Here is a 14,123-nt window from a genome sequence, read left to right as displayed (position 1 = left end):
CCCACTTGCATATTAGCATGTGGGGGGGAAAGGAATAGAGAATGGGGGAAAGTGTAAGGGAAATTGGAAGTTGGGAGCAGGCAGGCAGGGGCAGTCGGAGCAGGAGCAGTCAGGTGGGGTTTGAGTAGAACTGAACTAGCAGTCACAAAGTTGTTAGCCCAGGAAATCACAATTATAAGTACAGCTTTAAATTATAAATGCTGTGTTCTGATGTCACAAAGCACTGTTTATATGCATATAACATAGTATGGACTACTGGAAAATTACTGGAAATATATATATATATATATATTTTTTTTTTTTTGTACAGCGCTGCAGAATATGTTTGCGCTTTATAAATATATATATATATATATATATAAACTCAAAGTTAGTCAGCACTCACGATAAAGGAGGTTAGGGTGCCTGGGTGCAGTATATCAAACAGGGAATGCAAAACAGCGAATGATGTAGGATCCGCACTCACAGGACTTACGTGGCTATATTGTACCATTAATACCACACAGAGCCTTTGGGTTAGGCAAGCTGAGTCAATACCTTCTTGAAAACTTTGCTGTCTTATAATTTTAAATCAAATGATGGAAAAAACACAAACACCAAATTAACATTGTTTTTAGCATTTATTTACACTAAACTGTATATAAAACCGTTGTAAAGAAACAATGTTTCACAGTAATATACTTTTATGGGATTTGAATATGATTTTTTTTGGATGAATCACTGCTTGTAAGAGAAAACTTACACAATCTACAATACTTGTCAGTCTGTGGGAACGGACTGGAGAGAGAGATGTTGAGAGCCAGAAGGAAATTCAGGATCCAGCCAGCCCACAAACAACTGTGCTAACATATGGGAACTCTTACACGTTATTGGCAGATTATGCTCTCACAATTAGCAATCTGAACTAGCAGTAAACTGCTATACAGCAGTCATTAAAGTTTTACAACAAATTACAGCAGTAAATCCCTAAAATGTTATTTTTTACCATACTTAACATTCCCTTTAATTCCTATATTTAATAGCTATAATTCTTTCTGTATTTCTCTTTAACCTCTTAAGAGAGGGTTCACTGAACCATTAGTGTGCAATGAAATACTAGAAAAACAATCGCCTTCAAGGGTTTGTATAACTAGATTAGCCAGCCGGTGAGTCTGACAGCATCGGAGTTCGTGTTCATTCCCAAAACTGGGCTGCAACTCTCTATACTTGGTTTTGCCTTTTCTTCACTTTGAAGAAAAACAGCATTTGTTTTTGTATGAATAATTACAGCTCCTGATTTTGGTAGTCGGTACCAAGTAGAGCAGACCTAGAGATGTACAAACTGCAGCATATAAAGGTGTACAAATAACCAACAGTACATGGGGTACATATTTTACCTTTTGTATGGCACAAGGCAGCGCAGATAGTGTTTACCGCAGATTTACTTAACAAGTGAGAACTAAAATTATCCATTCCTTAACCCTAAAGCTGTCTCTGACTTCCATTTATGTAGTAAATAAAAGGAGATTTGTTTCACTTACCGTTAAATCCTTTTCTCGTAGTCCCGTCACGGCAGCACAGGGAGTTCCCAACCCTCTACTAGCTACCTTTACTATACTATACTCACAATTCTAAGATGGCTAGGATAATGGAAACTGATAGGGGAGGGGTCAATACCAGGAAGGGGAGTCACTACAGACTCCTCCCGATTCTTGCATATCCATCCTGCCTCCTAGACGGAAGATGGTATTAACCCAAGGGTGCCCTGTGCTGCCGTGACGGGACTACGAGAAAAGGATTTAACGGTAAGTGAAACAAATCTCCTTTTCTCCGTACGTCCCTAGGCAGCACAGGGCACCCTTGGGTAGAGTCCCAAAGCAGAAAGATAGAGGGTGGGTGAAACAGGTAAAAGTGTTAGAAAATAAGAAGAGGGTGTAAAGGCACTAACATGGCCCCGGACCCTAACTTGAGGTAACTGTTTGTAGAACTTTTCTTCCAAAGGCTGCATCTGCTGATGCGTAAACATTGAACTGGTAAAACTTAGTGAAGGTGTGCAAAGATGCCCAAGTGGCTGCTTTGCATATTTGTTCCATAGAGGCTTGGTTATGGAGAGCCCAGGATGTACTAAGGCCTCTAGTAGAGTGTGCTGATACTTTGAATGGGATTTCTAAGTCCCTTGATCTGTAAACCATGGTAATTAAGTCCTTGATCCATCTTGCAATGGATATTTTGGTGGCCCGATTACCATGATGTCGACTTCCATACAAAAGAACCAGTGCTTCCGACTTTCTGATATTCCTGGTTCTGTGTATATAGAATTTTAAGGCCCTTACCACGTCTAGGTTGTGAAGTAGCCGTTCCTTCCCATTAGCCGGGTTTGGGCAAAGGGAAGGTAGAACAATTTCCTGGTTGAGGTGGAATTCTGATGCCACCTTGGGTCTGAATGAAGGTACCGTTCGAAGTACCACTTTGTCTTGGTGAAATATACAGAATGGTGGTTTGTGGGAGAGGGCTCCCATCTCTGATACTCTTCTAGCTGAGGATATAGCTACTAGAAACGCTGTTTTCCATGTCAGTAATTTTAGGCTGATTGATGCCATAGGCTCAAAGGGTGGTTCTTGTAATGCTCTCAGTATGATGTTTAGGTTCCATGGCGGTATGGGTTGTCTGTATGGAGGTCTTATGTTTCCAGCTGCCTGAATAAAGGTTCTCACGTCTGGGTGAGATGCTATCGGTTTTTGAAAGAGTATCGATAGGGAAGATATTTGAACCTTGAGGGAACTGACTCCCAGTCCCAGGTCGAGGCCTTTTTGGAGGAACTCGAGTATGTGGTGTATTTGGAAATCTGTATAAGTCAGTGCCCTTTGGTTACACCAGGAGATATAAGTGAGCCAGACGCGATGGTAGGCTACGGATGTGGACCTTTTTCTCGCTTGCATTAGCGTGTTGGTAACTTTGTCTGAGAATCCTTTGTCTCTCCAAATGGAGGTCTCAATAACCATGCCGTCAGGGAAAGCCAGGTTAGGTTGGGATGTTGGCAGGGTCCCTGTAGTAGGAGGTCTGGTCTCCTCGGTAAGTGCCATGGCTGGTCTATCGCCATTTTTCTTAGGTCTGAGAACCATGCCCTGCGGGGCCAGAATGGTGTTATGACTATTGCTGTAGTTTGGAACATCTGGAGTCTCCTCAGGACCGGGTGAATCATGGGGATTGGCGGGAAAATGTATACTAGATCGAAATCCCAAGTCGTGGTCATTGCGTCTATCGCTGTGGCTTGCTGGTCCCGGTACCTGGAGTAGTACTGAGGTACTTGGTTGTTGTACTTCGTTGCCATGAGGTCTACTTGTGGCTTGCCCCACCGGATCGTGAGTTGGTGGAATACCTCCTTGTTTAATGACCATTCTCCCGGGTCTAGGGTATTTCGGCTTAGGAAGTCTGCCTCGTTGTTCAACTCCCCTGGTATGTAAACTGCCTGTAGGCGGCAGTCGTTGGACTCTGCCCAGGATAGGATCTTTGTGACTTCTCTCCATGTTTTTATACTGTGTGTGCCGCCTTGGTGATTGATATATGCGACCGTTGTCGCATTGTCGGATTTGACTTTCACCGGATGGCCTCTTAGGTACCCTTCCCAGTGTTTTAGTGACAGCGCTACGGCTCTGAGTTCCAGAATATTGATGTGTAGTTTGGTTTCCCGGGGGGACCAAATACCTTGTACGTTTTTGTGTGCGTATACACCTCCCCATCCGGAGAGGCTGGCGTCCGTGGTAACTATGTGCCAGGACTGGACCGAGCACAGTTTTCCTTTTTGAAGGTTCTGCTCCGTGCACCACCAGCGGAGTGATTCTCTTGTTTCCTGGGATAGGGTAATGTATGTTTCGAGATTGTGGTGGGCCCCGTGCCATTTCTTTATGAACTCCAACTGTAGGGTTCTCATGTGAAATTGGGCGAAGGGAACCATTTCTATGGCCGAGGTCATTAGGCCTAGGAGTCTCATGCATTTTCTGACCTTTAGATGTGGTTGTGCCATGGTCTGCTTTGCGGCTGTTATGATGTTGGTCACTTTTTCTGTTGTCAAGAATACTCTGTGTTGTGTAGCGTCGAACCTCACTCCTAGGAATACGATGGATTGAGATGGTTGTAGGGAGCTTTTGGTGGGATGTATCTTCCACCCGTGTTCCTCTAGTATTTGTATGCACGCTTGTGTGTTGGTGGTCCACGTGTATGGGGATGTGTAGATACGCGTCCTTTAAATCGATGGATGTAAAGAAATCCCCTTTTTCTACGTTTGATATGACTGATCTCAGTGACTCCATCTTGAAGGAGGGGACGTGAAGAAAGGTGTTCAATCTCTTGAGGTCTAGAACTGGGCGTAGGGATCCGTCCTTTTTGGGGATTAGGAAGAGGTTTGAATAAAATCCTTGGTGTCTTTGACTTCGTGGTACGGGGGTGATGGTATTGGAGAGTAGGAGTTCTTTGACTGCCTTGAGTACTGGGTCCCTTGTGTTCTTTGAGGTTAGGAAGCGTGGTGGTGGGATTTTCCGAAATTGGAGTTTGTACCCGTCTGTAACTATGTTGTGTACCCATGTGTCGGTAGTGTGTTGGAGCCAGGGCCCCCGGAACTTTAAGAGGCGTCCCCCGACTGCCTCCTCCATTCCGGGGGGGGCTACGGCTTCATTGGTCTTGTTTTTCTTGATTGCCCTTGGTAGGGCGTCTCTGGTAATTCCAGGTTGTCTTCTTTTGGGGACGAAAATTTTTCGTGTTTGGGTTGTAAGACTGATGTCTGTTTTGGGAGGATGGTCTTCCAAAGGTTGTAGAGCGAAATGGTCGTTTTGCCTGTGTATTTGGTGCTCTGGGTTTCTTGTCCTGGGGTAGGAAGTTGCTCTTTCCTCCTGTGATCTTATTGATTAGGGAGTCCAGTTCGGAACCAAAGAGGGAGGTACCCGAGAACGGGAGTGCCAAAAGACTCTTTTTTGAGGCCTGGTCGGCATTCCATGTTTTTAACCAAAGGGCTCGACGAGCGCCTACAGAAAGGGCTGATGCTTTAGCTCCTAGTTGAATAATGTCCATGGACGCATCACACAGGAAGTGCACCGCGTTCAATACCTTAGATAGGATTTCAGCTGTAGGTTGTTCTTGTGTGGTGGTGGCTAATGCCTCTTCCAACCACAGCACCGCGGTCCTAGCTACGCATGCTGAAGCTATGGAGGGCTTAAATGCTGAAGTGACCGTGGAGAATATGTTTTTTAGCAGATTTTCTGCTTTGCGATCCATGGGGTCTTTGAATGATGTGCCATCCTCTAGGGGTATAGTGGTGCGCTTAGCTAACCTAGCCACTGGAGCGTCGACCTTGGGAACTACTTCCCATTGCTCTTTGAGTGATTGTTCGAATGGGTATAAGGCCTCCAACCTTTTATCTTTTATAAATCGTCTGTCTGGTGCCTTCCATTCCTTTTTTATAATTTCCTGTACGGTTTCATGTACCGGGAAATTCTTTTGTTTCTTTAGGGATGACCCAAACAATTTATCAAGGGTCTTAGTTTCTTTATGTTCTTCTTGAATACCTAACGTAAGGAACATGTCTGAGAGTAGTCCCTGAACTGCCTCTGTTTGTGATTTTTGTGTGGCCCTTGACTCCTGTGGGGGAGTTTCTGAATCCTCCCACTCACTTGAGTCTTCTGGTATTGCCCCTTCATCTTCCCCAGATGAGGGTTCTATATCCTCCTCTGTTTGTATGCTTATTTGGGGTGGCTCTTTAGAGCTAGAGGGTACTTGGTGTGCCTGTAAATTGGCAAGTTTTTCTATGGAGGCTGACATAGTCATCAGTGATGCCTGGAAGGGTTGGAACCATTCAGGTATGTGATTAGCCACTGTACCAGTGGAGTCTTTGGTCTGTTCATTGTCAGACTTGGTCTTTTTGCCTTTTTGGGCTGGTTGTTTGGCTCTAGGTCTCTTAGCCTGGCCTTTATTTGGTGTTGGGGAAGCTAGGTTCTGAGTGTATGCTTCCTCTGACTGACCTTGTACAGGGGATGCCATGTTAGGTTGTGTAAACGGAGAATGTGAATAGAAGGGAGAAGTAGTATAAGAGAAAGATCCTGACCTCTCCCTCTTTATGCTCTATTCTCTCTGCGGTCGCGCAGTTATTATCCCTGGTACCGTTTCAAGCTGAGGTACTGTGACGTCAGCGCATTTCCTGTTAGCGCTGGCGTGACCGGAAGTAGAATTGGCGCGTCTCTTAGACTCTCGCGCTATCTCCGGGTTGATCCGATCGGCTGTTGCCGCCGGGGTTGCCTGGCTGGCGTTGCCGATGCCGGCAGTACTGCACGGCAGCGTTGAGGCTTGCCTGGAGAGGTTGAGTTGTGTCCCCCAGTCGCATCGGCAGCGTCAAGGCATGCCTGTGCGAACGTTTGCAGGCAGCGTTGCTGCTTACCTGTGAGTTGAAGCCTGCCTGCGTGAGGGGTACTAGGCAGCGCTGAAGCATGCCTGTGTGCTAGGTACTAGGCAGCGCTGAAGCATGCCTGTGTGAGGGATATTAGGCAGCGCTGAAGCATGCCTGTGTGATAGGTACTAGGCAGCGCTGAAGCATGCCTGTGTGAGGGATATTAGGCAGCGCTGAAGCATGCCTTGGGGAGAGGAGCTGGCAGCGTTGCAGCATGCCTTCTCTCTGTTGTATGCCCCATTTGTTAGCCCACCTAGGTAGCGTTGTAGCATGCCTATGCCGTGTGGTGCTGTAACAATCAAAATAAAGAATGAAATTGCAACAATAAAAAAAAAAAAATTAAAATTAAAATAGAAAATAAAAAATAAAAAATAAAAAATATATTGAGGGAGCAGAGCTCCCCGAGTCCTACCTCCTAAGAGCAGGATGGAAAAAAACTGATAGGGGAGGGGTCAATACCAGGAAGGGGAGTCACTACAGACTCCTCCCGATTCTTGCATATCCATCCTGCCTCCTAGACGGAAGATGGTATTAACCCAAGGGTGCCCTGTGCTGCCTAGGGACGTACGGAGAAATATCATTAAAAAACATCAATAAAGCAGACATACAAATACAAACATGTAGCATCATGGCGGAGAGAAAGGTGTTTGTGGGCTCAGTGCACAAGTCAGAGGTGTTCAGCAAACAGTACTGAAAGCCATACAGCACATATCTGATTCATAATGCAGAATATGTCTGCCTATGAAATGTAATTGGATGAAACTGCTTGTACATAATTCACACTGTTGCAAATTACACTTTCTAGTTGATTAGAAGAAAGACAGCTCCCCCAGTGGTTCAAACCCTTGCTAGGAAGCTTTTGCATTCAGATAGCGACCAGCTTGGGGTGTCTCTTGGCCAGTCACTTTGATGCTGACGAGCTGCACACATTAATTACATGATTCACTGATCAGATCAATGCTAGTCACTGGCTTTTAGTTCAGAGGCCTATTTTTTATTTTTATTCCGTGAAATGAAAGCCCTCTGCTTTTTGTAGCTTCAGTAACTGCACAGAATACCATACAGTATTTAGTAGAGCAGATACACTGTAGATAACTAGCTGGTACATTCCTTGTTGGATGTCATTAGTGAAGTTTTCAGAATGTTAAGTAGTACTTGTCTATTGCATCTGTTCCCTTACAGCTGTGTTTATGCATATAGGAGGAAAGTCAACTGTTTTTGACTGACAACATAAAAATCCAAGTTCAATCAACTGGGCTTGTGCTGAACATTATCATTTTCATTATCACTTCAGAAATATTTATTTATATTTCTTGCATTAAATAGTGCAATGAATGAAACAAATTTCCTGGTCCTTCATGGAAGACAAGATTCATTAAACTACCAGTCTACAGAAGACAACAACATTAAACTACCAATTTACAAAAAATCTCTTAATAATGAGCTCCTCTTCCTATCTCAAATTCATACACAGACTGCAGGCAGGAGAACGGAGTGGGTTGTTTATACAGAGCTCATTCTCAATATTTGAACAAACTATCCTTGTTACATGTCAGAGGGGAAGGAAATTCATGTAAAGTTAATGCAGTATATTTTTTTAAATGAAAAAAAAAAAGGCAGAACACATTTTAAACACATGTTCTATTTACTGTACTCATGTTGAACAAAGGTATATATTTAGGTGAATACTGCCGGTTTAATTTGATGGAAGCCAATAATCTTTTTTTTTAAATAATTATGTTTTTCTGCTTGTCATACTTGTCCTTGAGTTTTTCTTCTGGAGGAAGAAAAACTGACTTAGCACATTAAAAAAAACTAACCATACTAACTAAAAATAAATTACATGAAAAATTGTGCAATGAGATTAGCGATTCCTAAAACTATTATGCTAACATGAATAAGTATGGAATGTACTTTCAGCTGGCCGCGCCGATGCAGAGAGATCATATGAATAAGAGAAGGGTAAACAAAAACAAAGGCAAGTCCACAAGCTGCTCCCGAAAACCTAGAAAACATGGACAGACACTTTAGGATGCGCATTATGCAAAGGACCCTGAGCAGTCACACAGCCCTACTGTTATGAGCTACATTACAGCTGCCAAGGACAGATGCAGCTTCTTAGTAGCCAAGACTGAACAATAGACACAAAGGCGTGTGTAATAGAGTGAAAGGAGAGTTCTGCATAAATTACTTGAAAGGGGGCATAAATATTAAAATGTGAAAAAAGTGAAAGACAATTCTTAGAAAGTTATCCCAGAAGCCTATGTATGTGTGTTGGGTGTGGAATACTCCTTCAGAGTAATCATGGAGAGTTTTCTTCTACCACTTTAAAAAATAATCCCCTTGGTGTTTGAAAGGGTCCTCAAAATAATACAGCCCACAATGTGCTCAGCATAGGTTGTTGTTTTACTGCATAAGGTGCCCTATCTTCTAAGTGGGGGCATAAAGTGAATAAACATCCTATTTACAAGTATGGTGGATTAGTTAGCATACTTGTATTGTAATTTTCAGGGAGATATCTATGGCTTAAAGAAGCTGAATTGGCAGCTTAAGGCTAATGCCATCAGGGGCTCATCTCGGCCTGCAGAAAAATGGAGACCAAGATCACCCCCCACGCTGGCATTAGCCTTCTTCCTTTCCTGCACCCAAAACCATTGTGCTGGCAGAGGTTTAGGCACACGGAGGACACAGTGTGTTTCTTTGCAGATATCTGCTGCATGCCCTGCACCCAGGATGACGCAATGGGTTCTGGGTGCAGGCAAGGAAGAAGGCCAGTGTAAGGGCTGAGATCCATTTTTCCACAGGCCGAGATCTGCCCTATGTGCCATCAGCCTAAATCTGCTTAAAGGAACAGTAACACCAAAAAATGAAAGTGTTTTAAAGTAATTAAAATGTAATGTACAATTGCCCTGTGCTGGTAAAACTGGTAAGTTTGCAACAGAAACGCTACTATAGTTTATATAAATGAGCTGCTTTGTCAACATGGGGGCAGCCATTGAAATTGGGAAAAAGGAGAAAAGGCACAGGCACATAGCAGATAACAGATAAGCTTTGTAGAATATAATGGGGTTTTATCTGTTATCTACTAAGTAACCTGTGCCTTTTTTCCTGTAAATGGCTGCCCCCATGGCTACACAGAAGCTTTATTTATATAAACTATAGTAGTCTTTCTAAGGAAAACACACCAGTTGTACCAGTACAGAGCAGCATTACATTATATAGTAATTACTTTTATACACTTTCATTTTTTGGTGTTACTGTCCCTTTAAGATGGAAGATAGTGAGGGTAATTTACAATATGGAAGGCAGTGTGGAAAGTGAAGCTCCATTGGGCCATTTTTTGCACTTTGCACACGGCCTTCCTCTGTCCCAGAACAGCTGTAGGTCTTTGTACTCTGTTTTGAAACAAGTTATAAAAGTGAAATGTAGAGCGTAGCAGACTGGGGAAACGTTCTTGCAAGTCTTCCATGGGTATTAAGTGTGTGATAAAGTTATATAGCAAATAATGCAAGCAATACAAAAAGTAAACGCAATTCAAAGACTAGTACCAAATTAAAAATTAATGTTATACCAAAGGTTTAAACAAACAACAGTATATTTTATGTTTACATACATATTGTATTAGTTTATTGTTTAACCTTTTTTTGCTATAAAACAACAAGCATATGATGTGCAGTGCAACAGGCTGCATAAGGCGTGAATTCATGTGCACACTGCTTTGCTGGACTGTACATTAAGCCTCTTGGGTTGCCACCACACATATGAGGGGCATATGTACTTGTGCAGTGCGTACACACAAATAACACGGAAAGTTCACAATTGATTACCTTATTATTCCTCCAATGTTAGGATAGAATCTGGCCATAATTACTCCAACTCCAACAACTGCAATGTTTAGAGCAAGAACGTGGAATACACTGAAAGCAAAAAAACAATGCAGTAAATTCTAGAATATCAGCAGAGGATGGGTTTAGAAAACTATTCTGTACACAGATCAGGAGAACAGGCATACTTTTAAGGATTCTATGAAGCAGAGCATATGGAAACCCTACTTTTTTGCCTCCTACGTGTCCACATAACTTACCAGGACTGAAATATATAAAAAGAAAATATAGAACTACTATGATAATATTGAAAGACGATATGAAGATTGAAATGGACAATATCTTTACTTTACGGACATAGCATCAAAGACAGATCCATACCCCCATATGTAATAAAAAGGACTAAGTTTGCCCAGGAGCAGAAACCCCTCTTAGCAACCTAAAAAGCATGCTTTTAATCATGTGACCAGTAAATTCTGCCTGCTAATTAGTTGCTATGGGTTACTGCTCCTGGGCAAACGTAGTGCCTTCTATTACATATGTGGGTTAGATCTTTATTTGTTACTTCTTCTTTTACACAGGCAATGTATGATCTTTATTGACACACAAATGTGGAAACTTCCTTACCGGCACTTGCCAACTAGTCATGGCATCTTGTACTTTTATAACGGAAGAAGCATTTTGGGAACACTATCATCTTATTTTAAGAAGTGTATTTAAAGGAAAACTAAAGGTATAATCACTAGGAAGGGTATCAAAATAGGCACCACCCAGTAAGTATAATCATTTAAATGATACCCCCGGTTGGTGCAACTGTCAGCAGAAAACTGCCCCAGCCGAGGGTATTCCTGTAGAAGCTCATTTGCAGTGATCATCTTCCTCTTCTGCCTTTTTTTCTCCAGGCCCAGGCAGACAAATGAGCAGTAGAGTGATTGTGTGTGTGAGTTCAGCTTTCCCTCTACTGCACATGCCTGGACTGAAACGAAAAAAGAGATGGAAGAAACCAAAGAAGATGGCAACGATGGAACAGGATCACTGGCTCAGGGTATCAGGTAAGCCATTATAATGACTGGGGGATGCCTAAGGTTTTGGCACTCCCGCTAGTCACTATGGCTTTAGTTCCCCTACATAGCAGAACTTGGAAAATACACTTTGCACATAAAATGTATATTTAAACCATAAATTAACTTCATATCCAGATATAAGAAGTTAAAAGAAGGCAAAAGTTACCACACAAAACAACAAGTTGCCATGGGTTACTAGGAAAATAATTCACAAGTGATCTGAACATTGTTGGTTACAGTGGCAAACATTGTACTTTGAACTCTAAAAATGATCTGCCCCCCACAACTGTGGTTACGCTGGAACTTGGTTGGTAGAAAGAAAGCCTGTTTCATTTTAATGGTTCATAGCACAAATTGTACCATATAAATTACCTTGGATAAATGTCCCCAAAGATGTGTCCTAGGAGCTGCACTCTGACAAGATAACCCAGCAATGGGTACACCGTCATCATTTGGAAAAGCAGGAATATTCTTGCAACAAATGCCAAAATGTCACTGCTGGGGAAATTATCTAGAAAGTTCTAAAAGACAAAAACAATACAAAAAAAGTGAAGTGAATAATGTGCATTCCTATTAATATTCCCCCAAGCTGTGTGACAAAACAAAATATAATTCTAGGTATATTACCTGCTGAATACACTGCTTGGACAGTGGAGGGGATGGAAATGAAGCAAACACTGCAACACCAACATAGATGTATGTTAAACCAACCAGCAGATATGCTATGGAAAGATCTCTTACCTGTAAATACAAAATATAAGTTGGATAAATATATATTATTTCTATATCCTAGGCCCAGAAAACAGTCAGCCTATGTACTATAAAGGACTCAACCTGACCTAAGTATTTGAATTGTAACCTAAAAAGGCCCAGGTGAAGTTTAAAATGCAAATACTGGCAATATGCTGTAAGTTTTGAGGTAAACTGACAGATATAAGGTCTATTGCCATAGATTCTCTAGAATGCTTATTTGGTCTGTCCCATGTTTAAAAAGGGGTACAAATTTCGATAAAATATATTATCACAGCACACTGGAAAAACATTACAATGTATGTGTACTTATACTACCAGTAAATGCCACAAGGGCTTCTATACAGTGTCAGACTGGGGCTGCCTTCAACAGCCCACCCCTCCCCTGGCAAGAACAACCAATCCCACGCCCTTCTACCCTTTTGCAGATGCTCCAAATCAATCAGTGGGGGGAGGTAGGGCTGCAAATATCAGACAGGCAGTGGGTCCTGGGTCGTCAAAGCCTGTGAGAGCAGCCCGCCTGGCTTTCTCCTGGTGCCTTCCCAACCCGGTCCGACCCTGTTTCTATAAGCTGCCACAGACCAACACTTTTACTGGACCTGAGGAGGGTTGTTTGGGCCTCAGTGTACTCAAAATGCCATAAACTATTTTGAATTTCAATTTGGGCATTTATACTATCTAGCCCATTCTACTTGAATAAGAAAATGAAGGGAAGCAAATACTCACGTTGTTTTTTTGATTTCTGTTGTTCTTTAAAAGTGTGATAATACAGTTGTGAATGAAGAATGCAAGTGTTAAGATTCCTGTTAATTGTGGAAATGATAATCTAAATTCTAAAAGAAAAAAAAGAAAAAAATCAGAACAATGGTTTCTATATTATGAGCATTACAGGTCCAACCTGCAGCCCTTCCAACCTGTGTGTTTTTATCAGTATAAACCATGTAATAAAGGTTATGTTATATTATGGGACAAGATCAGTTTTATGAACAGTACTGTGAGGAGGGTGTTTTCAAGGAAAATAAGATTTTCTTTTACTTCTAAAATCCATTCTCTGGGCATAACCTCTTCCTGCCTGTGAGATGCATATATAGTGCACAGGAAATGTGCCAGAAGAAACGCCACCAAAACACACATGCAAAAATCATTATGTTGTCAATAAATTACCCAGAAATTGTTTATTAAATCAGGGTTACTTATTTATATAATGAGAAGTAAAGGCTACAGTGTTTCTTTTCTGAAACTGGGTGAGAAATCTAGGGATTCTCCTTCAGTACCTGGTGCAGGAGTTGGCATGTTCAGTAGTGGTTTCACCTTACCTGGAACAAAGAATTCCTGAACTTGGTTCCAACTGAATCGTAAATGAAATCCCAAATGTGCTGCTTTTAATGTCACTAATGATACCAAGTATATGATAGACACCGTGCCTAAAAAAAGATAAATATATATATAAGAAATTTTAAATACACCATTCATAGCTCTCCACCTACACCTTTGGTAAGAGAATTAAGTAGTGAATTAGGGATAGCTTTTGGCTAATGTACTCTCTACTGAAATGATAGGCTTCAAAAAATAGGCAAAGCATTTGCCTGGGAGAACAGATGGCCATACTAATTAAGATCCAATCATTTGACCGGGCTGACAAATGTAGAGACTTCTTCTTCACTGCTTCCACCTATGTGGTAGACCAAACTGGACTGTGCCAAAGGTTCAATGCCTGGAATAACGGTCAAACCAAATGGGAAGGCCCATGGTGAGCAAGTGTTCATTATGTATTGACTATAAAGGAGGTCGTTTTGGGCCCATTCTCAAGCCAACAGGCTGCTGCTTTGGTCTCTCTTCATTATAAATGAAGCAGCAGACAAAATAAAATTGCTGAGATAGCAGCTTATACAGGAGAAAGAAAAGTTGTTGCTCATTTATCAACGCTGGGCAAATACTGTAGCGTTTTTCAACCAGTTGCACGCATAACAATAAAAGAAGAAAAAAATGGTTGCCTTAGGTTATTGCCCTGACACAAATTTACCCGGTGTTGCTAAATGACCTACCCCCGCTTCCCGCTATGTAACAACGATC

At 42.0% G+C, this 14,123-nt stretch overlaps 1 protein-coding gene across 1 annotated transcript in view; it reads right to left on the bottom strand.

Annotated features, from left to right (window-relative positions):
* Nucleotides 1-8,038: 8,038 nt before the first annotated feature.
* Nucleotides 8,039-14,123, bottom strand: part of slc38a9 (solute carrier family 38 member 9) — a 31,219-nt gene continuing 25,134 nt past the window's right edge. The window contains 6 exon segments of the mRNA NM_001011337.1: nt 8,039-8,417; nt 10,240-10,329; nt 11,673-11,821; nt 11,928-12,041; nt 12,777-12,883; nt 13,367-13,474. Of these exon segments, the coding sequence (NP_001011337.1) occupies nt 8,252-8,417; nt 10,240-10,329; nt 11,673-11,821; nt 11,928-12,041; nt 12,777-12,883; nt 13,367-13,474 (734 nt within the window). The 3' untranslated portion in view covers nt 8,039-8,251.

Source organism: Xenopus tropicalis, chromosome 1 (assembly GCF_000004195.4).
Source record: "Xenopus tropicalis strain Nigerian chromosome 1, UCB_Xtro_10.0, whole genome shotgun sequence".
NCBI lineage: Eukaryota > Metazoa > Chordata > Amphibia > Anura > Pipidae > Xenopus > Xenopus tropicalis.
The sequence above is the reverse complement of the archived record's forward strand: the minus strand, read 5'-3'. Positions and strand labels throughout refer to the sequence as shown.